General features: G+C 43.4%; 1 protein-coding gene across 1 annotated transcript in view; it reads left to right on the plus strand.

Moving 5' to 3' along the window:
* Window positions 1-17,898: 17,898 nt before the first annotated feature.
* LOC119290896 (proteasome subunit beta type-5-B-like) overlaps window positions 17,899-25,980 on the plus strand; it is a 29,161-nt gene continuing 21,079 nt past the window's right edge. The window contains exons 1-3 of the mRNA XM_037569567.1: window positions 17,899-18,367; window positions 21,860-21,958; window positions 22,049-22,151. Of these exons, the coding sequence (XP_037425464.1) occupies window positions 18,195-18,367; window positions 21,860-21,958; window positions 22,049-22,151 (375 nt within the window). The 5' untranslated portion in view covers window positions 17,899-18,194. The remainder of the gene's footprint in view (window positions 18,368-21,859; window positions 21,959-22,048; window positions 22,152-25,980) is intronic.

Genomic DNA, 25,980 nt, shown 5'->3' on the forward strand with positions numbered 1-25,980 from the left:
GTTTGATGACATGCGTGAACATTTTATTAGTTTAATCTATGGTCAAAATTTGGCACGAAATACAATGGGGACCAATAAACCCGGATGGAGGTAGTACTGTGGGAATATGGGAGTACCAGCAGATTCAAGGAACAGAGAAATGATGGTTGCTTCGTCCGAGCAACTTACTATGGCGAAGGTGGGGCTCTGTGATTTGACTGCTCACTAGTCATTACTACTTCAACGCAACGACCGGGTGAATCTTTCCCTAAAGTTGTGTTGTGCACTCAATATTGCTGCATGGCAGGTGGAGCCGGATGAAGGATGTCCAACATGTCGGCGAAACGAAGTTGAATTGTTTCTGGCATTGCTATCAATCCTTCAGGATTTTTTTATATGTACGCATAATTTTGATGAAATTGTACTGTGGTGCTATGAAGGTTTCAACTCTGGTTCTCGCGGGAAAAAAGGTTTCAACTTAGGATCCATGTGTCTTGCCTCGAGATTATCTCGTTACAACATTCCATCAAATACAAATGAAACTACCATGGCTAATGCATCTCAATGGTTCGCAGATCAGCGCCAATATTCACATCACAACTGAAGACAAAGTTGTGAGAAGATGTACAAATAAAGAAAAAAATATAATTGATCGATGTTGTTCGTAGGCATGGCTCCATTTCCTTGGCACAGTGTTCATTGCTTGGCAACTAGTTTCACCCAGCTCTATAGCCAAAAAAGAGGTGTATGAAGGACACCACAATCCGATCATTTTGTGCAGCTCCACTAAAATCGGGCAGACCATCCCTGTTTGCAAAGATATCCAGTCAGTGTGATTACAATAATAGTGGAACTAGATGATGAAACATAACACACATAAATAGAAGCCGATCACCTCTACGATCTCTCTTTAGGACTAACTTCTTGTTGGAGAAGATTAGGCACGGAGTTGGATGAGGAGGATAGCAAAACCAATCTCCCTTTCCACAGACCCACAGAAATGTAAAAATGTTGCCCGTGTGACATTTTGGTGGAACTGCACAAAACACTCTTCAGAAAAGTGATTTGTGCAGTTCACCAAAAGGTCGCAATAGCAACGAGGTGAAAATGGATAGCCCTGTTTGCAAAAGGAGGTCGAAAGGAAACAATTACTGCCCAATAACACGAGTTGAAGACACATACGCCGACAAAAAAGAAGCACGTTCCATGTAAAAAGGGAAAGATAGCACATGGTGGTTTATCAAAAATGGTTTGAGGACGAGATTGCAAGATGGAAAGTACGTCGGCCGAGATACGATTTAATCAAACAACTAAAGAAGATCCACATGCAGCAACGTGGGAAGATGGGCAGTGGAGCAAGGCCGGAGGAAGCTGTACCTGAGGATCGTCGGGGTTACTAGGAGGGCGCCGACGGCCGGGATCTGCCCATACTGAGACAGCAAGCAAGTGGCGAAGGCCCTACCGCGCCGGAGCTTGGTCAGAGAGAACGGTGAGGTACCGCAGATCGGGACGAGCTGCCTCAACACCGTCGAAGGAGAGACAATGCACATCCTCCCTTTCCGCTGGCGGACGGGATGCGGCCGGATCACTGACCAACGCTGAGAGAGAGAGAGGCCATGGCGGCCTTGTGTGAGATGGTGTGACGAGAGACAAACCCATTTTTCCATTTCCCCCACGGCAGTCGTTTTATATTGTAGGCGTGGTACCCGACCCTCCTTCGAGTAAACAACCGCTACATGCGTCAAATTATCACGTGGGCTGCCTTTTCGTACAGAAATGAACTCCACAGTGTACCCGCGCGGGTGTGGCCGGGAACGAGACGTGAGTACGTGCGTCCTGCGTGCACTTCTTCTTTAGGTGCAGGTACATACGTGGGTGGGTGTGAGAGAGATGGTTTGTGCGAAACAGAGGCAATGTGTTGAGGATATCTCAATCAGAAAAATGTAACATATGCAATGTGTGTGAAACGGAGTCATGGACGTGAGATATCGATAGAATTGAAAACAGGGATGAAGTGTGTGGATGCGCGATCGATAAAGAGTGCCATCGGATTTGTGTTTTCCCACGTCAAAGATATAGAGCGGCTGGCCTACTGGAATTTGAGAGGGGAGAGGTGCAGTTCTTCTCCGTGGCATGGATACCTACCTACAACGTTCGACTATCGGTGTGTGTGGGGGGGGGGTAGAGACCGGTCGACTAGTATATGTGTGGGGAAGGAGAGAGACCTAGCTATGTATTGAGGGAGATCGATCGACATCCATGGATATGTGTAACATAGGAATAAGGTTGGGAAAAAGACAAAGGTAGAGCGTCGGAGGGTTGATGGTGGAGTGGCATCTCAAAAATGGTGGGAGAGGCCTGCTAGACAAACAGAGGGTATGAGTGCAATATCAATAAGAGAGGGCGGGGGATGTTTGTCTGTCTATGCACGTGCGTGTGAGAGACGGGTCGGGAGGTATTCAAGGATGATGAGGGGAGAAGATATGGTTGTGGTAAGCATGCGTAACTACATAGGAAGATCAACCGTCGTGTGTCCGAGAAAAGGAGAGACATAACTAGCGAGGTAAGTGTATCGATGCTTGGTGAAAACGAATTATAGTCGACCTGGCTATATGTAGGGAGATCAGTTCATATACACGCCTGCATGTGTTAGAAGCAAATAAGGTTCGGAGAGGCAGACAAGGGGAGAGGGTGTGGCTAGGAGGTGGGGCGAGAGGCCTACCATGTCGAGGGGGGAGGAGTGTGTGAGCATGTGATTAATGAAAAGAGGGGCGGGAGTGTGCACCTGCGTGGAATCGTATTGGACATATGGGGGCATGGACGGTGAGAAGAGAAGAGGGGAAGTATATATGTGTTTGTTGTAGGCACACTTGGCTAGAGAGGTATATCGACCGGTGTGTGCCAGAAAGAAGGAGCCGGGGGCCTACACACACCGCTGGTGGACGACCTAAAGAGAAATAATGAACGTGCGTGATGGAGGGGACGCTAAGGGTGTGTGAGGGGGGCGGGCGTGTGCATGCACGATAGAAAGTTAGTGCTAGCTAGCTACAAATAGAAGAGGATCGTGAAGGTGTAAAAGACGAACAAAGATCATAATTCATTATAAAAAAGTGGATACGGATACTTGAAGAAGATATCATAATGTAGAACATTGATTATAATTTGGGCTAATGTGTGGCTTTTGCAACTCAGGTCTAAATACTTGTCATAATGTAGGGGGCGGGGCACTATACTTTGTGTGATAAACACGGTGTACGTATGGAACATGGTTTAGATTATGAATATATAGTTAGTACATCAAATGTACTATTATTTGGAATCAACATCAAGTGTATTCAAAAAATAGAATTCGAGTTCATGTAGTACACATAGTTCATATCTATCTCTATAGTAATCATGTGGGGTGTTATTAAGGTAATACACGAATGATGGTTGAAGTTGGCAACAATCATAATTGTAGATTCTTATTGAAATAGAGAAACGAATTCAAATTTAGTTCGAATTGCAACGGTAGTATAGACATTTGGAATGCACTAAAATGTTGGTATGAGTAGGTTACATGCATTATACATCAAGCGAAAAAATTTAATCGGACATAACATGGATTCATACTCCCTCCTTCTATCTATATAGGGCGTAATGAGATTTTTAAGACTGCCTTTGACTATTGACAAGATTAATAGTACATGACATGCACAATGTGAAAATTATATCATTGAAAGAACCTTTCACAGACGAAGTTAACGGTGTGCTTTGTGTAAGTTGCATGTCATATATCATTGCTCTAATATTTGGTCAAAGTTAGCATCAAAAAATGCATTAGGCCCTATATAGATGGAAGGAGGGAGTAGCTTTGAATAGCATTTGTATAGTAAAACGGGGCAAGACTCTCTCTTTGTGTGGTGTGAATAGTTTTATTTTTTTCGTTTTCTTTTTGGTTGAGGGAAGTGCGAATTGATTTGGTACGTACAAGTACAATATTGCTACACGTTAGGCTTGTCCCTAAAATTTAACTCGTGTCTTGTTATATCCCGAAAATTCAGATATCGTGCTCCCAAAACTGGCGCCTTCATCATTTAAAAAAAACGGGCGCCTTCACAACCCGCGCCTTGCTATCCCGAAATTACAACGCGCGCGAAAACTCCCTCCAGCTGCCAAATCCTGACATGTGAAATCCCCCTTCTAACCCTGAGCCGAAAGGGCCACTAGTTCAAATCGGTGGGGGTACTTTTGTAACACACCCTACATTTTGGACAAGCGCATCCCTAAGTCATGCTTCACCCCCTCCCATCGCCCCCTTTTCGCCATTCAAAATCCCAGGCCGCCATAACCTCTCCGCTCTAGCCGTGAAATCCCACCCTCCTCCGTCCGCCATGTCACCGCTGCCCAGCCGGAGCGTCTTCCCCGATGACGTCGTCCACCGCAACAGCTCGACGTCCCTCGTCCACCTCCCCGGATGAGGATCCGTCGTCCATCTCGCCGTCCCGCCGGTTCAGCCGCCCCATCCTCCACCTTCAAGGAGCTGCTCTGACGATCGCCTTGTCTATCGCGGCTGCTCCATCCCCATAGTGCTGCCTTAACCTGCTCCACCGGAACCGCAACATTCTTACCGACTCCTCGGACAAAGCCAAGGCCTACTCGGCGCCACCAAAGAGGTTGTACACTCATTGCATCACACCTTCTCCTTAACTCGACCTCCCAGCACCGATAGTGCTCCATCCCGCACCCCCATGGAGCAGCTACCTTGAAGCCGGCGCGGCGGGCGACATCTCCACGACGGCTCTCCCCCAGTGCGAGGCCCCTTCGGCGGCGGCGTCCATACCAGCCGGATCTGCTGCTGCTGCTCCGGCTCTCGCTCGATCGCTCGCTCGTCCAGCTGCTGCTGCTGCTCTCCCCCTCGCTCGTGTTGCTGCTTTGTTCCGATTAAGCCACACTTCAGTCGACTGAATCGACTTTTGGGTCAGTCGATTTTCAGGGGTTGGGGGGCTCGCCAGAGTTAAGGAAGAACCACCCGCAGCGGGGACGGGGGATCGCCGGAGAGGTACCCCACTATCTATCTTAGGGTTCAGGGTGGGGGCGGGGGGGCTAGAGGGCTGGCTGGGGCGGCGGTGGCGAGTTGTTTCGGGGCGGCGAGGCGGCGCTGGGGCCGGCGGTTCGGCCGGTGGTGGCAGGCGGCTCAGGGGGGTGCAGGTTGAAGATGAACTGCAGGCCCTTCCTAAACTACATGTCAAGTGCCTCTCTGCTAACATTGCGTTCAGTTTTGACAGTAGCATTCAGATTCCACAGTAAATTTCAGTTTCGACAGTTAAGTTCAGAGTCAACAGTTTTTACCACATATGTTATAGTCAGGTGGTTTTTGGTGATGTTAATTTTACATCCATTTTACATCAGCTATTGGAGATGCTATTAGAATCCCACTTGAGATTGATGATGTCTATCTTGTGCTGCTTCAGCCTTGACATCTTATGACTCACCGGAGCTGCTCCAACGACAGAATGATCCATCACAACAGAGCAGTGCCCTGGACACCGTCTACAAATTCCTTAGATCTTCCTCCACACCTCCGACAGCCACCTCCGCCTCAACTGCTTCAGCGACCAACCCAATGATGCCGAGGTCGACACGGCTACGGCAAAGAGGCTGTACACTTGTTGCATCACTTATTACTATACATTCACATCGATCCATTAGGGCTATTTTGGTTCAATGGAAAAACATAGCAATAGGGAATTTTTCAATGGCACTCTACTATTCAATTATTCATGCATTTTGTTGAAAGGAATGAAGCAAAACATCCACCTGGACCTACTTTTCAAAATCCTATGCATGAAAACAAGACCAAGTGCATTAGTGCCAGAATAACATTCTAACTGTACACGCTTTCATATGGTTTCTCTTTATTTTGGCCATGTTTCTTTGCATTCCTCTGCTCTTCCAATTCCTGTAAACCAAACACCCAAGTTGAAAGAAATCATGTGTTTACAAATGCTCTGTTTACCATGTGCATTTTCCTATCCTATTCCGGTGTTTTTCCTATCCCTGCGTTTTAAGAATCATGCAAGCCAAATGAGCCCTTACAGAATTACTTCAGTTACAGGTACGTGTCGAAGGGAACTTTGTGTGGTTTGTCCTGCTCCTGCCGCGACGTCGTCCACCTCACCTGAGCTGCTCCATCGACAGAAGCATCCACCAAACCAGACATCACGACTCCTGACCGTCTTTCGCCGCCTCAGATCTCCTTCCCTGCCACCGGCACCCACCGCAACGGCATCACCATCATCGACTCACTAGATGAACCTGAGGAGTACACGGGTCCACAAGAGAGGTCGCACTCTTTTGTTTTTGCTTATGTTATGCATTGCTTAAACTTACCTGCTACTTTATCGTCCTGTTCAGCTCTTGGACTCCCAAGTCAGGTCCAAATTAATGTTCAAACTTGAGTTCTAAATTAGTTGTGGGGCACATATCGAGGCAGTAATGAATAATATGTCTGTCTAATATCTGGTTCACCTAGGGTATGCCTATGTTGTTCATCTTGGGTGGGAAACAAATAGTAAAGCAATCATCATCTGTCTTTTTATTAATTTAAAGGAATCATCAGCCTGCTATCATTATTTTTGGATCCATCCACTGGTTGTTACCATCACTCTAAATTTCTGCATGCTCTCCTTACATAATCTCACCATATTTTTTTGTATGCATGTCAGATATTGTACACAGTCATGCTGAACATGTAGAGAAAAAGAGAAGAGTTTTGCACGGCAATACAATGTCATGCAGACATCGCTCCATGGTGGGTTCAATGGCAAACCCTCCCCACCCCTCTCCAGATTGTAATCCAGAGGAAGATATCTATTTTGAGGCGGATTCAGACGCCGCTGACCACTCCTATTTACCCCCCAAGGTGTTTGCTCTACCTTGGCATGATGATGTTAGTCATATCATGCATATGTTGCCTTGCAGTGCCTACTTTTGACATCATATATGTCATCTGCTTAGTTTAGACATGTTCTTTAATGCCACATGTTTAGTTTCTATATCATATATGGGAATTATGCAGTCTCATGTCTTTTAGCCAGCCATAATATATGTGAAATGTGCAATGCCATCCTGTTTAACCAGGCATCATATATTTGAATGATATCTTGCCCATCCTTTTCTTCATTACGTTTCCATTTGTCGATAATGTTTGTACAGTAAACTACTCTTCCTGTGAATCAGCCATTTGGGTGGGAGATGGAAAAATCTGGAGTGAAAAGAAGGCCTTCAGAGCAGACAGTGCTACCTGTCGAAGCAGATCTCTTGTTGGGTCCCGACAGCTCCTCGGAGATGGATTCAGAGACAGATGACCAGTCCTATTCCCCCACTAAGGTGTATGCTCTAACTTGGCATGGTTATACTGCTCATATCATGCATAAAGTGTCTTGCATTGCATAGTTTAGACATCATATACACAATATTCAACACCATGTTCTTAGTTCAGACATCATATCGAATGCCCTCTGTTTAGCATATAAATCACATATGTGAATTAAATGATGCGATCCTGATTACTTAGATAACATGTAGGTGAATTATGTCATGTGATTCTGTTTAGTTATTCATCATATCTTTGAATTATGTTATGTTATGCTATCCAGTTTAGATAGACATCATATATGTGAAATTATGCCATGCTATCCGTTTTAGTTAAACAATATACATGTCAACTATTTCATGCCCTCTTTTTTCCACACTATCTATGGCATCTGTCTCTCATACAATGTCTGTACATTCAACTATGTTTCCTGTTTATCATCCATTTGAATTGGAGCGGGTGATGCCAGTATCTAGCGGAATAAAGACACGGTCTTCAAATAAAACAGTGCTACCTCTTGGTGGAGATAGCACCCCGGTTGTACATGCACAAGAACCAGCCCTACCACACATAACCCAAACTCTCGCAGATTGTACCCCTACTGCAATGGACAGAGAACCAGCTTCACCCAATCTAACCCCAACCCCAACCGATAGTAACCCAGTTCCTGTTGACACAGCACCATCTCCACCACAGAGCTCCCAAACAAGAGCAGTTAGTAAGGCAGCTTCAGTGCCCGAAGGGCCAGTACTATCACGGTGAACCCCAACTCCACCAGTTAGTATGTCTATTCCTGTGGAGGAAGCACAACCAACTAGTCGTAGTTTAGCATCTATCACATTTGATGTTGTTAAATCGTATGTGTGTATCTTCCCATCTTGGAAATATTATACTGAAGATGAAGGAAAATGCCAGTTGCAGGTGTTTGTCCAGGAGTTATGTGTAAGTAATGTTATTCATGGCAATTACTTTGCTTCGTCCCATACATCGTACCTCCATGATGGTTATAATACAACAAATTTTTCCATTTTTCTCTATAGAGAAGGATTGATTTGGAAAGTCGGGATGAGGTAACCTATGCTAATACATTTGCTATCTTCAAGAATGCTTGGTGGCAGTATCGGAATTACCTGAAGAAAACGTACTTCACCGGCAAAGAAAGTCATCAAATTCCCTTACGTTCTCATGAGACACATTTACTGGACGATGACTAGGAACACCTTGTTCTGTACTAGTCCCGAACCAAGAATGTGGTAAGGTCTATGAGCTCATTTTTTATTTTTAAGTATTATATTATTGCGTCTTACTGTACTCTGTTCATGTAGAACAAGTGTCTAAACCTGAAGAACAACTGTTCTAATTTAAGATTCCATTGCTATCATAGTTCAAAAAAGCGCTAGGCATTAATTATGCATTTTGCCACCACCTTGCGCTTTACTGACCAAAGCGCATGCCTATGCGCAGTTATGCACAGATTAAGCGTAGTTATGCGCAATGCGTTTTGCCAACGCCTAGAGCCTAGGCGCGCTTAAGCGCTCGCTTAGGCGCGCCTTTTTTAACTATGATTGCTTTGCTCTTGTATCACTGTATTTACTGATACAAACTTATTTTTAAATTGAAGGATCCAATCGAAACTCCAATGGCACAGCAGGTATGTTCACGCATGTTTCTTTAACAGGTTTGCTCTTATCAATAGCTCTTTTGATTTCAATTTCAATTGTGTATACAGTTGACTTTCATATCATGCACATTACTAGCATCACAACAGAGTCAATAGTATTGTTGTACATGTAGACCCGTGGTACCCATCTGAAATCTTGTTGTGCCGTGTAGTTTCCCACGCTTTGTATTCTTTCACTGCTGCTTTGTCTTGAACTGATATGATTTGAACCGTGTCTCTATTTTGATTTGGCAAGACAATGCAGTGACCATAGGACATAGATATATGTTTGTTTAATGCTTTTATTATGTACTAGTATTTGGCAAATAGAAGACTTGGTAGTTTAATACTGTCCACCTTACTAATGAACTGGTTCACCGAAATGAGTTTCATATACTAGTACATGCTAAACTTGTTATGTGTCTGCTTGTTTCTTCTTTTAGAATGCTGACAGAATATTGGGGAAGAGTGCCTTATTAAGAAATGGTAAAGGAAGTAATGCAAATAAGGTTCAGGATAGTGACACATCCTTGTTGGTCTCCAACAAAGCTGATAAAGCAGCTAAGGAAGACTATCTTGAAGACAACGAGACAACCCCAAAGTCCTGTCTTGGTTTAGTGTTCGAGTTACTGGCCACTAACGCTTGCACACGCTATTCAAACTCACTGTCTGAATCAGTTCAGTTTCTTGAGTCTCAACTACAAGCTGGAAGACATCGATCAGCTGTGTTGCGACAAGAAGCGGAAGGACTGCGGAAGTCCCTGGAGCATTCAGATGCATACTTTCTGGTGCAACAGCAAGCGTTGGAGGATTTTAGCGCCAAACAGGACAAAGCTAATCAGCTTGCTAAGCTTATTGCCAGCATGGTGGATACCCAGGATAACGTTTCTTGAGCTCTTGTGAAGTTGTTTTAGTTATGCTCTTGTTTTGCTGCCGCGTTTATTTGCACTGGTGGCCAATTTTGACGGCCAGTGTATGTAATATGCTGCTTTGTTCCCTATATTTGCACTGGTGGCGAACTTTGATGCCCAGTGGATGTAATATGTGTAATAGCGGTAATAGGCTAGCGTTAATTGCTTGCTTATTTATTTCCTTATTGTCTTCTTTAGTTGTTTGCTTGTAGTCACTGCAGTTCTTTTTCTGTGTTTTTCTAGTGGCCACAATAGCCTATTTTTGGTAACTAGTCCAAAATAATCATGGCAACACACGGACTGTTGTAACCATGGGCCTCCTACAGGCCGTATGATCCATGGGCCTTCTTCCGGCCGTAGGATCCATTGGCCTTCTATACGGGCCTTAGGGTCCATTGGCTTCTACGGGCCATAGGGTCCATGGGCCTTCTACGGGCCGTACGACCCATGGGCCTTCTACGGGCCATAGATCCATGGGCCTCATATGGGCCGTAGATCCATGGGCCTTCTACGGGGTGTATCATCATTTCGCCAATCATGGGCCGTACAATTCATGGACCATAACGGGCCGTTAATAGACCGTATTTGATAACTCTATGAAAACAGCCCAACGGGTTTTTTTTGACATGAAAACGGCCCAACGTATTAACGGTCCGCAAACGGGCCGACTGTAACGACGGGCTGAATTTGGCCCACAAGCAGAAAATGACAGTAACGGGTTGTATGTAACCGAATGCTGCAAATGAGCCCAAGAATCAATGGGCCCTGAGAAGGCCAAAAGATAACTTGGGCTGGAAATGTCCCAATAGAATAACGGGCCGTTAATGGGTATAAAGTGATACATTGTTCATTACGAGCCAGTTTCACCACGGGCCGTTAATGGGCCAAGAGTTACAAAGGGCCTCATATGGGCTGAAAGAAGTCATGGGCCACACATGGGCCGGAAGTTAAAACGGGCTGGAATCATATTGGACGGCCCAGATGACGCTACTCGGCCTAATTCGGATAGGGCGTAACGGGCCCTGGGTTAGCGGCCTGTAAATGGGCTATATGCGAACAGGCCGTTAACAGGCTTTCCGTGGGCCGGCCCGTCACCTTTTGACCAAGTCAAACGGGTCGGCCTTTTCACAGGAATCGGCCTCTGTTGGGCCGTGCCACGTGTCGCCGTATCATAGGCACCTTCTGTCCAATGAGCGGATGACATTTGTCCCAACGGTGAGCCGACACGTGTTTCCTCCAACCAATGATGATTTTACACGTGGAAAATCCCCATTGGTCGGGGCTGTTAACGGGTTATCGGATCCAAAACCCGACCCGATAGCTTAACGGCATTCTGTTACAGTGGATGCCACGTGTCGGTCACCCTTGACGAAAGCACTTCTGTGACGCGCGATTTATCGTCATGGAAGTGGACACTTCCATGATGATAATTTTGGTAATGTCATGGAACACTTCTACGACAACACAGGTATGGCTATCTTGATTCTGTCATAAAATCGTTATGGATGCACATGCATGACAAAAACGCGACCTACTGTGACAAACACGTATCATCACAGAAGTGTATTTTTTTGTAGTGGTTGATGTAGTCGTACGTCTTCACGGCCCGACCGATCAAGCACCGAAACTACGACACCTCCGAGTTCTAACACATGTTCAGCTCGATGACGTCCCTCTAACTCCGATCCAGCCGAGTGTCGGGGGAGAGTTCCGTCAGCACGACGGCATGGTGACGATCTTGATGTTCTACCGTCACAGGGCTTCGCCTAAGCACCGCTACAATATTATCGAGGAGGACTATGGTGGAGGGGGGCACCGCACACGGCTAATAGATCAAGAGATCAGTTGTTGTGTCTAGAGGTGCCCCCTGCCCCCGTATTATAAAGGAGCAATGGGAGAGGGGGGGGGGCGGCCTAGGAGGGGGCACACCATGGGGAGTCCTACTCCCACCGGGAGTAGGACTCCCTCTTTCCTTGTTGGACTAGGAGAAGGGGGAAGGAAAGGGAGAGGAGGAGAAGGAAAGAGGGGGCCGGCCCCCCTTGCCCTAAACCAATTCGGTTTGGGCCTTGGGGGGCGCGCCCCACACTTCCCTTGTTGCCCTCTATTTCCACTAAGGCCCATGTAGGCCCATTAAGCCCCCGGGAGGTTCCGGTAACCCCCCGGTACTCCGGTAAAATCCCGATTTCACCCGGAACACTTCCGACATCCAAATATAGGCTTCCAATATATGAATCTTCATGTCTCGACCATTTTGAGACTCCTCGTCATGTCCGTGACCACATTTGGGACTCCGGACAACCTTCGGTACATCAAAACTCATAAACTCATAATATAACTGTCATCGAAACCTTAAGCGTGCGGACCCTACGGGTTCGAGAACTATGTAGACATGACCGAGACACATTTCCGGTCAATAACCAATAGCGGAACCTGGATGCTCATATTGGCTCCTACATATTCTACGAAGATCTTTATCGGTCAAACCGCATAACAACATACGTTGTTCCCTTTGTCATCAGTATGTTACTTGCCCGAGATTCGATCGTCGGTATCCCAATACCTAGTTCAATCTCGTTACCGGCAAGTCAATTTACTCGTTATGTAATGCATCATTCCGTAACTAACTCATTAGCTACATTGCTTGCAAGGCTTATAGTGATGTGCATTACCGAGAGGGCCCAGAGATACCTCTCCAACGATCGGAGTGACAAAACCTAATCTTGAAATACGCCAACTCAACATGTACCTTTGGAGACACATGTAGAGCTCCTTTATAATCACCCAGTTACGTTGGGACGTTTGGTAGCACACAAACTGTTCCTCCGGTAAACGGGAGTTGCATAATCTCATAGTTGTAGGAACATGTATAAGTCATGAAGAGAGCAATAGCAACATACTAAACGATCAAGTGCTAAGCTAACGGAATGGGTCAAGTCAATCACATCATTCTCCTAATGATGTGATCCCGTTAATCAAATGACAACTCATGTCTATGGTTAGGAAACATAACCATCTTTGATTAATGAGCTAGTCAAGTAGAGGCATACTAGTGACATTAAGTTTGTCTATGTATTCACACATGTATCATGTTTCCGGTTAATACAATTCTAGCATGAATAATAAACATTTATCATGATATAAGGAAATAAATAATAACTTTATTATTGCCTCTAGGGCATATTTCCTTCACTGACATGTGCTTGCGTTGGCAATTAAGAAGTCGACACGCGGAGGATCATGACTTTTCCACGTCATTAACGGGTATCAGATTCGGATCACACACCCAATAGCTTAACCGTGACCCAGTACAGTGGTTACCACGTGTCGGTTACCCTTGATGAAACACTTCCACAACATGCCATTTTCTGTCAACGAAGTGCACACTTCGATGATGAAAAAGTGATTATTTTTTATGGAACACATCTATGATAGCACATGTATGACTATCTTGATTCTGTCATAAAACTGTCGCATATGTACATGAGTGGAAGAAAACATGCCTACTATGACAAAAACTTATCATCACAGATGTTTATTTTATAGTGGCATTGCTCCGAATTTTGGTCGGAGGTAAGAAGATGAATGGACTATCGAAGCCTAGCTACATGGGCAACCTGAAAATTATTAGGTGTCTTTCTTAGCTTTGTGTCTTTGAGTTTAGCTTGCATTCATGTTTGCACTAGCACTTTAATTTTTTTCATGATTTGATATTTGAGTTGGTTTGAGGCATAGTCCAATAGGTAAAATATTCTTCTTATCAAATTATATATGTGGTACTAATGCTCGGTAAAACTTATCTAAATATATTCTCCATTTGGATATGGGGCTAACCTTTCAGGCCCTTCAGAAGAAAAAGTGTTGTTATAGGCATTCCAAAGGAGATGGTGTCTGGTATGACCGCGAGAGGTTGTACCATCCTGGCGCAGAGGCAATTGCCTATTTAGGAGAGAAGACAGAGCATGGTACAACTTCACCCGATCGTACCCATGCTCATGCCACTCAAAGATAAGTCGGCCACAGGAATATTAGTTATAGATGTGGTTGGATAATGGTTTATAGATATTGGAACATCATGCTCATATGTTGGTTATGCCATGGATAGTTATAGCTATAAATATTGCAATTTAATTGATGCTCAGTTATATTTTTTTACCACGCCATGCTTTCTTTCGGAGAAAAACCAATCGTGAACCTATGAATTCCGATCCATCTTCTTCCTATGAACTTTCAATCTCAATCAACGCTCTTTTGAATTTCTTGCTTTACATTCATATTAACCTTCCAACAAGTACAAGCCCTTTTCTTTTACCATTTCCAGTTTTAATCCTTGTAACTAGCAAAGCTAATAAGATTGATAACCTTGCTAGTTCTGTTCAGGGCCAACACAGTTTTGTATGTGTGTGTATAGGTGTTGATTATCGATTGTGTTAGTAAACTCATATTGGTTTGATAAACCTTGAGGTTACTTAAGGGAAATTGTTGCTTGCTACAAAAACTTGCACTTGGGGGCCCAACACTTTCCTACTTGAGAAGAAGCACCACTTTGATGATTCGAATCGACAAAAAACAATCAAATACAAGTGCCTAGTATTATTTTCCAACATGAACCTTGCTTAAGAAAAGTTGTAGTAGTGAGTTTCTCGCCTTAAGTGGGATCTCCCTTTTCCAATTAAGCTTGTAGGGGGTTGCAGAATCGTGTTTCATACCTTGTCTCAGATGCATTTCACTTTTTATGGGGTAGATATTACTCCTAGTCTGAGTTATATCAACTTAAGCATTTTGCTTAGGTGGATGAACATACCTTTTTGATTTTTTTTCATCACTTATGATCTAACCCTCTATATTATTGTTCTTACTTTCTCGTAAGTAGTTTGGATAAAATCCCCGTTTTAATAGTGATTTCCTAGCAAAGAATAGAATAAGCTATCTTCCAAACTACGAGTTGGGTGTGAACATAGCTGCATAGGTGACAACATAGTTGCGGGGCTGTTAGTGTCATCATTTTCTCCCTGTACGTTCGACACTTACTTATCACGAATTGAGCCACATAGACCTGTGCATTTACAGGACATCAATCCCCTCAACAAGATGTGCATGATCCATATGAAGGAACGATGACGCTAAAGAAACCGATTTAGATGCCGAGACAAAAAACACTAGAGATATGGATGAGTCGAAGATAAAATAAGAATAAGCCAGAGAAAAAGGTGGTGTTCCAATACGACTGCGCTCGCTCGTATAGGCGTTCATATAGAGTGCCAACAGAGGCGTCTGATCCACCCTAACAACCTTTGTAAAGGGCCTGACGCCAAATGAACAACAGAACATAGGAGAACATCGTCATCTTCACATAAACCATCTCCATCAACCCTAGCTGCCACCATTTCCCATCTCCATAGCCACCACCTTCATCACCATCATGGTTCTTAGCCATCTAGCCATACTTTTTATTGTGCATCGCACCTGACACCTATTGTAAGACATATTACCAATCAATCAATTTTTGTGATGTGTTCTTCAATGTATTCTTCGTGTGATCTGATCTTCATGTGTCAGTAGTTAGGTAAGGTCATGGGTTGAGGCAAGGGCCTTTCAACCTGATGTATTTGTTGGAGGGATCAATGGAAGTACTTTTAATCAACTTCCTATATGTGTAGCATAAAGTTGTTCCATAGTTGTCTCTTATCTCATTCCCGTTCTTCATCCATGCACGTACCAAGGATCACGAAGAGCGAGCCACAGAGAGGCTAAGGGAAGGGAGACCGTGATGTGTTATATTCTAAACACAAGTGACAGAAAGGTTTAGGGCTAGTTCTTTTGGTGCCGTTTTTGGGCCTGTAGGATAAGCACCCCTACCCAGTTTATTCTAGAAGCCCAACCAAAAATATTTTTTTAGAAGCCTACTAGTCAAGTCTTAATGAGTAGAATTTTAAAACCATAAAATTGGTTGGGCTTCTTGAATAAGTTGGGTAGGGGCGGCTTATTCCAGCTTATTTTAGAAGGCAGCAAAAGAATTGTCCCTTAGTACGGTAACACGGATCCTATCTCTGGGGATACAAGAGGTGTAGCCCTTAAATGACCAATGTTTCTGTCTGATTATTGCTATCTTAATTACGAGGCAACCCCGGGTGACGGAGGCCTTTGATTGGACAATTGACTCTTGATGCAGAACGTGTGTTGGTCAAGACATAATTTGCACACATCCCCCACTTCCATACGTAGCAAGCACATCTCAATGGATGACTTCTAAGGCACAAATTAATATCATAATGACCCCGACACAAACATATGGTTGTAAGCATACGTTCTCATACCCATGCCTATTTTTATTACAAGTGTTTTTAGTGTCAACTTGATTTACGATCTGGTCAAAACCTAGAGTTTAATTCTTTTGCAAAAGCTTGTTAGAAACCCTTGCTTAAAGGGCACCATCCTCTCGTGGGTTCGATAACTCAGGGTCTCCTCTGGGTAAAAAGTCGAGAATCCTTCATGCTCCTTTACCGGATCACTAGGGACTAATCAAATGGAAGGTCCTCAGTAAGCAACAAGAGCGCAACACTACCGGCGACTTATCAGTTAGACTCACTCTCTTGCTAAGCGCCAGATGCCAGAACCTTCGTCGAATCTGGATTAGTGTACCCTCTATTTTAACTTGTGTGTGTGGGCTTATTATTGAGCTGATGCCCCAACAGACTTGATGTTGGTGTATTTGTACCTATATTGTGTTTGAACTTGGTTGTTTGGCCTATTTTCCAAAAAGACCCAGATCATGCATCATGGCTTCATGTTTTTCCTAGTCTGACAATTGAAACGATGAAGCCCAATCACCCAACGCCATGAGAGCAGCTACCGCAATCCAATCTTACCCAGCATCGAATAAAACCATTGACTTCCCCTCCTCATAATCCAAACCATAGCTCACAAAGGCCGGGAGTCGTATAAGAGTACGAGACCACCCCTTGGTCAACCCAAACAAGACCGCAAATGAGAGGAGAAGAGATAAACAGAAACACCGACAAAGCGAGGAGAGAAGAGACAAACCCTAGCGAGAGGGAAAAAGGCGACACCAACTACTTCTTATTCCGTCACCATTCAGCTGAGCTTGCGTAACAATCGGGGAGCTCCTAATTGACACCTTGCATGGGCCGACCCATTGGCTTGCACGCCTGTTCGCCCTGCTGGTACTGTAGCACAACCCCTGGTCAGCCCGAGCAAGACCGTAGATGGGAGGAGAAAAGATAAACTAAAACGTCGGCGACGCAATGAGAGAAGAGACAAACCTTGGAGAGAGGGAAAATGCGACACCAATGACTACTTTTTTTGGTGTTGTTCGACTGAGCTTGCATTACAACCGGGGAGCTCCTATTTGACCCCTCGATTGGGCCGACCCATTGGCGTGCACGCCTGTTCGCCCTGCTGGTACTGTAGCGCAACCGAAATTCACGAAAAGCAGTGCACACACAAGGAATCAAACTACAGACCTCTCACTGGTTAAGGACCGTCGCTAGCCAAAGTTTGAAATTTCACAATTTTGTTCATGTTGTTCGAAAAATGTTCGGTTTTGTCATTTGAAAAATTGTTCATGATTTCCAAGAAATGTTCGATTTTTTTGAACCACGCAAACAAATTTTGAAATTGCATGAACAATTTTTAAAAAATGTGATCATTTTTTATTTTTTATTTTTTTGAAATTTTGAACAATTTTTACAATTCTATACTAAATTTAAAAATGTTGACCATTTTTATTAATAACTCAAGATTTTTTGAAATTACTATTTTTTAAAAAGTGTTAAAATTTAAAAAATACGAACGAGCGTCATATAGGAAATTCCTTACAATTGGTCGTAGTTGTCGCTTGGCTGGGCCTGCGATCCACTTCGGCCTTCTCTCGTGTCTAGCTGATCGGCCCGGTTTTCCGCTAGTTTTTCTGTAAAAGAACCCGTCGAAGCCCACAACGCAGGATTCTCAAAAAGGAAAGCCCCCAACGCAGGCGGCAGCCTTGATCCCCTCCTTCCTCCCCAGTCCCCACCGCCGCCACGAACTCCTACTCCGACACGAACTCTGCTGAAGCCCGCTCCCATGGTTCCCGTCATCGACATGGACTCTTTGCCCGTTCCGCAAGCCGAAGGCACCACCTACAGAAAGGACTCGAGTCCCTCGATCGAAATCCCGGGTCAGACCGGATCGCGGCGGTCGGCGGCGCCACGACAGGTTGCCGTCCTGCAGTCCTACTCACGGGACAAGCTGCGTTCGCGGTGCGCTCTCGCTGCCCGCCGGCTTCGACGGTATGGGCCGGGGCGCCGCCCTTCCGCAGATCCGCAATCGAGTCGTGCGTCCGGTCTGCCGCCTCCCCTCGACGTCCACGGCTCTGTGCTCTTCCGTGTTCTCTCCTAGCGCAGGCTGTGGGGGCGCTACGTTTCTTTGCACGCCTCATCTCCAAGCACGAAGCCACGGCGAAATGTAAGTTTCATCATCATTGCTCTGTTTTCTTGGTCATGACTTGATTCCCTCTTTTGATCTAAATATTCTGATTACTGCATGCCATTGCTCTAAATTTCTTGATTGCTGCATGCCGCTGGAGTTGCTGTGTATGAGTAGTGAACCATAATACATGCATGTTATGCCTTCCACATGTTTGACGTAATGCCCGACCGAATTGCGCACAGAAAATTTGATGGGAACAGAAAGCAGCATGGCTTCCAGCTGTCAATCTTCGAGTTTCTATAAATTTTAAGCCCAATGTTCCTCTATGTCCCTGTTTCTTACCTCCTCATGCACCGAGCAGATGAAGAAGCAGCACCTAAGTGCCCCTGATGTTCCATCTCTCCCATTTGTGTGTCTCCCATCTTTCCATGTTTGTCTCTCCATCTCTCTGACAAAATTAACAAGAACTAGTCCTCTCTATCTTTCTTTCTGTACATAAGGTTTTCTCTACATAAGGTCTAGTACACTATTGAAGGATACATGCCCTGACGGAGAGATAAAACTCACATTATGCGTTGTAATTCAAATTATTAGTTACTTTTATTAGGTGGGTTATCAGCCTAAGGCAACAAGCCAAGAATCGTGAGGGGAGAGAATTTGACATCATAAATGACTATCTCTAGTAAGACCTTTTTCCTTATATGTTTTTTGTCAATTATATTTCAACCTGCACCTTTCAAATATTATTTCTCTCCTTATACTAAGTCTACAAAAACAAAATACAGAAATAGCAAATCTGAGTATGTTCTAGATATTTAACATGTGAGAGAATAGGTGAAAAAGACCAACAAAGCATCATTCTGGAAAGAAGATATCAATATTGGATTTGAATCTTTCACATTTTATCACAAAGAAAGACAGCTAAAAACTCACTTCCAATGGATGTGGCACAAACGAAAGGAACCAAGCAGGACTGAGTGCAAGTCTTGTATTCTTCATCTGTATATATTAATAATGTAGGGTCTATGTACAGTTGATTACACTCAAACTATCTTGTATGAACAAAAAATAATCATGATTCAGATCTTTTTATTTAATAATTAGCGTGTGAATTTTCTTGGGGTTGGCAGTTAGTATAGGTATATATCCGATAAGGATTAGGGTGCAAGTGATGCAAATTCACATGAAGTTTAATATACAATGCAAGCAAACAATTGTATAGACTCACAAAATAATGGAACTTTTTGTTCTTCAGGCAAGCTGGAATGTTCTTGCATCACCAGTGAATGTGCTGCTACCCATAATATTGATTTTAATTTTAAAATAAATAAGTAGACATCAAAATAAACTCATAAAATAATAGCACGGCCAATGCCACAATTGAGTACTCTAGATGGTCTCTCCTAAAATAATTTTGTGATATTTAAATGAGCTAAATCATGAGTTTCACATATCTCTCTCTTGGTCAGAAGTAGTTCTGTAATTTACAGTCATGATAAACCCAGAACATGATAAATCAAAAATAACATTTATCTTACAAATGTGTACCATCTTTTATATTGTAGTAGTCAAACTTACATCTTTTTTACTGCATGTTTCGTAGTAGGACATCTATTTACGAAACGGAAGGTAGCATACTTGTGGCTGCACAAATTATATTGTTTACATCGAGCTATCTTTTTTACTGCATATTTCGTAGTAGGACATCTGTTTATGAAACGGAAGGTAGCATAGTTGTGGCTGCACAAACAATTATATTGTTTACATCGAGCTAAAAGAATGATGGAAAAAATATTTACTTGCTAGACTAAAAGATCGATGGAAAAAATATTTCTTGAGTTTATAACTCTTATCAATTCTACCTCGACAAAGAGGCAGATCATTAATTTTGCAACCAACATTTCATTTGCATGGTACTCGGCAATCTGCACCGATGTGAATCCTACATCCAATCAATTGAGTTATTCCACGACAATCTATCTGTGACCATAAAGTCCCGCGTTGCTATCTGAACTGTGGCTTCTCTCTACCACAAGTGAAATCCACCTTGAAGTGCCTATTTTTGGATCGCATTGATGCGCATTGGTTGTGGCCACAATCCAGTCTTCTACTAACGAAATATCCAAACAATATTAGTAACTCTATTAATGCACATAAATACAGAAAAGCAAAATATCTATCAGGACTACAATGACGACATGCCTGCAAACTTAATTCTTGAATTTGCATTACTAAGTACAATATATAACTGAAGTTTAACCAAGAAACATTACATCATTGCATTTCTTTACAGAATTAGCCCACTGTTTTGATACAATGCTTATTGTAGTAATTTTTACATTCAACTATGTTATAGAACTGAAGGTGCCTACACTAAATTTCTCGAAGATTTCTAAAGAAAGCAAAAATAAGAAAATATTTGCCCTAAGATTTCTCCAAGAGATGCATACCAGGAGCAAAATTAATATATTGATGTAGATGACTTTAATCTTCATGTAAGGTGGATCAACTGCCATACAGGAGGGTCCAGGTACATGCTCATAAACATGGCTGATGTTGCCGTGGCTAATCTAGCCTTATTTCTTGCTGCCGGTTCTATGAACAAGAAACCAACAAAACTAAAGTTCACTTTAATATAAAGTTTTAGCTGCAGCCAGAAAGAATTGCCAAGCTCTTGTATGTTTAGTCGGTGGACTTTAAAGAAAAATCATGGATAAAGGAAGAAGCTAGATCTGGCCATATAGTGCAAGAAACAAGTAGTGAGCGAGACAAAAACTTAGTGATGAGAAAATAATACACTGGTATTGAAGACAAATACCAGGGAAGCCTTAACAAATGGACTCTCTCCAAGAACCTCTCTTGAACCCATGGCTCATGTACAACTGGAGTAGCTGCTGCACCTTGAGTCCTGCCACGGTGCCTCTGTTCGATACGCTGGGAAGCAGGTAGAGATGAAGGTCGTACGTGACATAGAAGATGGCGAGCTACATCTTGCATCTACAAACGAGGGCAACCTAGGCTCATGTTCGACACTGCAGTTCTTGGTTGGTGTGTCAGATAGCAACCTGGGCAGCAGTGTGAGGCGGCAACGGCTAACGAGAGAGAAAGAAGAAATCAGATCGGGGCTAGCGAGTGGATGAGGCAGGGAAGAGAGCTAGCAGGTCCACTCGTCGACGAGTATTTGTTTGAGAGAGGAGGCGAGGAAGCGACACACGAACATGCGAATCGACGTACCACAACCTACCATCACAACCGCACTCCCCTTTAATAGTAAAGATAGTAGGAATAACAATAGTTTCTTCCTTCAGAGGTTCATGAGCTTGATGAGCTCATCAACAAGCGAAGGGTTCCTATTCCTGGTTCTTTAAAGACCGTTGGCTAATATCCTTTTTTTCATACCGTGGGATGGTACTTCCAATCGGTACAATGATTGTTGGATTTGATGGAACTGCGAGTGGCCCTTTGACATATTTTAGTGTCATTAAGCAGTACTTAGGTCTATGCCTAACAATTCCGCTCTTTTTCTAGGGCCTGGTCTTGGTACTATGTTGATAGCGAGGGTGCAAGGCTCAAGGGAAGCAGCCGGTTCTGTAGTTCTTTGTATGCTTATGGTATCTTGGATGAGGGGTATGTTTTTTTATACCTCTATATGTTGCCTTGCTCACAGTTCATATTATCTTGAAGTTGCATCCCTTATGTTTGTGCTTTACATTTCAGTTACAAATTCAACATGTCAGTTGAGGAAGCTGCTGAGTTAGCATGGCGGGCTTTTATCACGCAATATTCTGTGACAGAGCTAGTGGTGGCTGTGTTCCTGGTGGTATGCATTCTGTTTCTTAGTTTCTATCCTGATATTTGTTTTGTTCACTCAATAAGCACGATACAACATGCATGCAGATTTGTTAAACACCTTGCCATTTATATCTTTCTTTTGAAATCACATACATAACTGTTTAGTTGAGTTACTTATTGGCGAAGTTCAGAGATTCTTTCCCAATCGTGTAATGCACACCCCTAGGTTGGGAATAGAGATTACCGTCGAGACGATGGTGATAAATTAACCCACACCAAACGTACATTGTTGTAGAGTATAGAAGCTGCTGTAGAGTATAGACATTGGTCTAGGATTTCTAAAACAATATAATTATAATGGTACATGTAAATTACATGCGTAGATTTATTCTATTTTGTATACGGCTTTCATGTTAGTAGATTCTAAAAAATATGATGTGATGTGTAAAGAATTATGGTCAACGCTATGTTTTCCTTCGTGTTCGCCTTTTCTTTTTCCTTCTTAATTTTTTGAACCTTTTTCAAATTTGTGAACAATTTTCAATTCACATTTTTGAATTTGCTGAAGTATTGAATTACCGAATATTTTCCAAATTCGTGAATATTTTTTGAAAGTTTTGAACCTTTTCCAATGGTTGAATAATTTTTGAACATGTGAACATTTTTCGAATACGTGAGCAATTTTGGAATTTGTGAAGAGTTTTTAGAATCCGTGAACATTTTTTGAATTCGTGAACATTTTTGGAATTCATACTTGTCTTGAATATGAAAACATTTTTCGAACACGATAACATTTTTGGAATTATGAAAACATTTTTCGAACACGATAACATTTTTGGAATTTGTGAACATTGTTTTAGAATCCACGAACATTTTTTGAATTCGACGCGAACATTTAACAATTTTTCGTTTTAGAACCCATGAACTTGTTTTGAATACGTGGACATTTTTTAATATGTGATCATTTTATGAATACATGAACATTTTTGGAATTCACATTTTTTTTAATCCGTGAACTTTCTTTGAATACGTGAACATATCTGGAATTGGCAACATTTTTTGAATTCGCAAACATATTTTTTGAATCTGTGAACATTTATTTAATTCACAAACTCTAATTTTCAAATTTGCCTTAGATGTTAGTAGATTCTAAGGATATGGTGTGATGTATAAAGAATTATGATCAATGCTATGTTTAGTGTTTGGGTCATTATTATTTGGAAGCAGGGTAAAAAAAGAAGATTATCATTTGGGCTTGATAGAGTATGATTATATCCTTCTCAGTCGTGTTTGCATCAAACGCGTGTCCCCCTTTGGAGAAGAATACACCAACCATTTTGGTAGCGGGCCTATAACTCATCTCAACAATTTTGCTTAGGCCTCATTCCGCTAATACGCTAGGCATCATCTCCTTTCCCGTGTTCCTCTTAGTCTCACTCCCAAACACTTCACGATCCAACAGAGGGAATGCCAACATCCATGGTGGCATTGTCCCCTTCGGTCGTTCATGCCACTTGAGAGGATAAAGGCTCTAGGAACATCATGCGAGAGGCATCGACGCTAGTGATTTTGCCACCGTCTTGGCCACGACGATAATGCCGCAGAGCATATAGTAGAGGGTAGAGTAGGAAAGTGGAGCGACGGCGCCGCGGGAAGAGGTGCACTCGAACGGGGGGCACTGCAGTCTGTTTCTTCTTCCGGGCGAGTGTCAGGCAGATAGACAAGACACCCAACAAAATGTCGATAAAGCAAGACTCCCAACAAAATGTCGATAAAGCGTAAGATTAGACAAACGATCAACATCAGTAGCACAGTGAGGTGAACATTGAGCTCCATGGGAGTCTCAACATTGCGCTCATCTTTAAGAGCGGCGCGAGTAAGATCCTAGATTATTATTTTTGAGCAAGAAGGGACCTCAATCCCAAGAAAGTAGCAGAGAGGGCCAAGATAAGACATAAGAAACTGCATAACATGCCTTCACAAAGGCAATATACTCACGGTTTGCATTGGTGATGATCATGTCATCAATATGAAGAGTCCTACCAAGAGCAGAAAGGAGGGCAAACAACGTCGGATTTTGAGCACTCGCTGAAAACCAGTAACATCCACCATAGAGGCAAAATGCTCAAACCAAGCGCGAGAGGCTTTCTTAAAGCCATAGAGGCGATGAAGACGACTAAGCATGTTGTAAGGAGTAGAATACCCAGGTGGTGGTTGTATGTAAACCTCCTCACGCAACTCACTATTAAGAAAGACATTCTTAACATCAAGCCTAGACACGAACCAGTGGCGAACCGAGGCCACAAGCATACAATTTTGCAGGACCAAAAGTCTCATAGTAATCAGGACCATGCTCCTGCTGAAAGCCATGACCCACAAGACAAGTTGTATGTAAACCTCCTCACGCAGCTCACTATTAAGAAAGACATTCTTAACATCAAGCCTAGACACGAACCAGTGGCGAACAGAGGTCACAAGCATACAGTTTTGCAGGAGCAAAAGTCTCATCATAATTAGGACCATGCTAACCTTGTAGACCCACCAAGTGATGGGACGAACACGAGGAGGAACAAAAACAATATCCCACGTGCCGATGCACTCAAGAGCAGCAATCTCCTGTGTCATCACAAGGTGCCATTTGGTATGAACAACATCACAACAAGAAGTCGGCTCAAGAACAGTAGCGCCAACGCTTGGAAGACCAAGGCGGTCAACAGGACGAAGCGGACGAGGACGGAAGCCATAAGTAGGCTGAGACGAGGAAGATGACAAATCAGTAGACGCATCGACAACACATAGACGCATCGACAACACATAGACGACCTATATAGAAGTTAGGAAAAAAAATGGAAGAATAGAAGCTGGAATCATCAGGGGATAAACTCAAGGGATGGAGACAAAGGAAGCCACCGGTGAAGAAGGTGTAGAATCATGTGATAAGCGAGTGAGGAAATCATAGGAGATGATGACGTTGGTTCTACAATAACCAAAGAAGCATGAGCAGTACGACGACTCGGGGAAATTGTGGGAAGAGATATGCACCACTTAAAAGGCCAAAGAAGATGGACGCTGGTAGAAGGGAGGAGACTCTACAAAAGTCATATCCTAAGAAATAGCCATCCGCCGACCAACATGATCCCAACAACGATATCCCTTATGCTCATCGTTGTATACTAAGACACACTCAACAGACAGAGAAGTCAGTTTGGTGCGTTCACGAGGGGCAAGAAGGACATAGCAACAACCAAAAAATTGAAGCGCCGAATAAACGATCAAATAGATGACGCCCGAAAGGAGCGTCACCCTGCAGAGTAGTGGATTGCTGAAGATTGATGAGATAGATGGAAGTGGAGACAGACTTGGCCCAAAAGTGCGGTGAAAGAGAGGCGGTGACCATCAATGGACGAGCCATCTCAAGAAGGTGACAATGCTTGCGCTCAGCCATGCCATTTTGAGCATGAGCACCAGGATAAGAGAACCAAAGTCTGCTCAGCAAGGATTCCACGCAACAGCTTGGAGATATACTCTCCACCAGAGTCACCATAGAACGCATGAATAGGCGTAGAGAATTGAGTGTGAACCATGGCAGCAAAAGGCTTATAGATAAGACCTCGCTACGAGAAGAAATAAAGTATATATCCAGGTGTGTTCAGAGAAGTCACTAGCGGAGGCAAAGGGAGATGATCCCTCGAGATCAGAGTGAACAAGGTCTAAAGGATGCTGAGACACTGTCTCGCTATGATTATAAGGTAACTGGACCATGTATTAGAGACATCATCGGAGATGGATCCAAGAAGATCACGTCGAACTAAGGATGAGTGATCACAAGTGACCCAAGATGATGAGGCAACAGAGGC

The sequence above is a fragment of the Triticum dicoccoides genome, chromosome 4B (genome assembly GCF_002162155.2).
Source record: "Triticum dicoccoides isolate Atlit2015 ecotype Zavitan chromosome 4B, WEW_v2.0, whole genome shotgun sequence".
NCBI classification, from domain to species: domain Eukaryota; kingdom Viridiplantae; phylum Streptophyta; class Magnoliopsida; order Poales; family Poaceae; genus Triticum; species Triticum dicoccoides.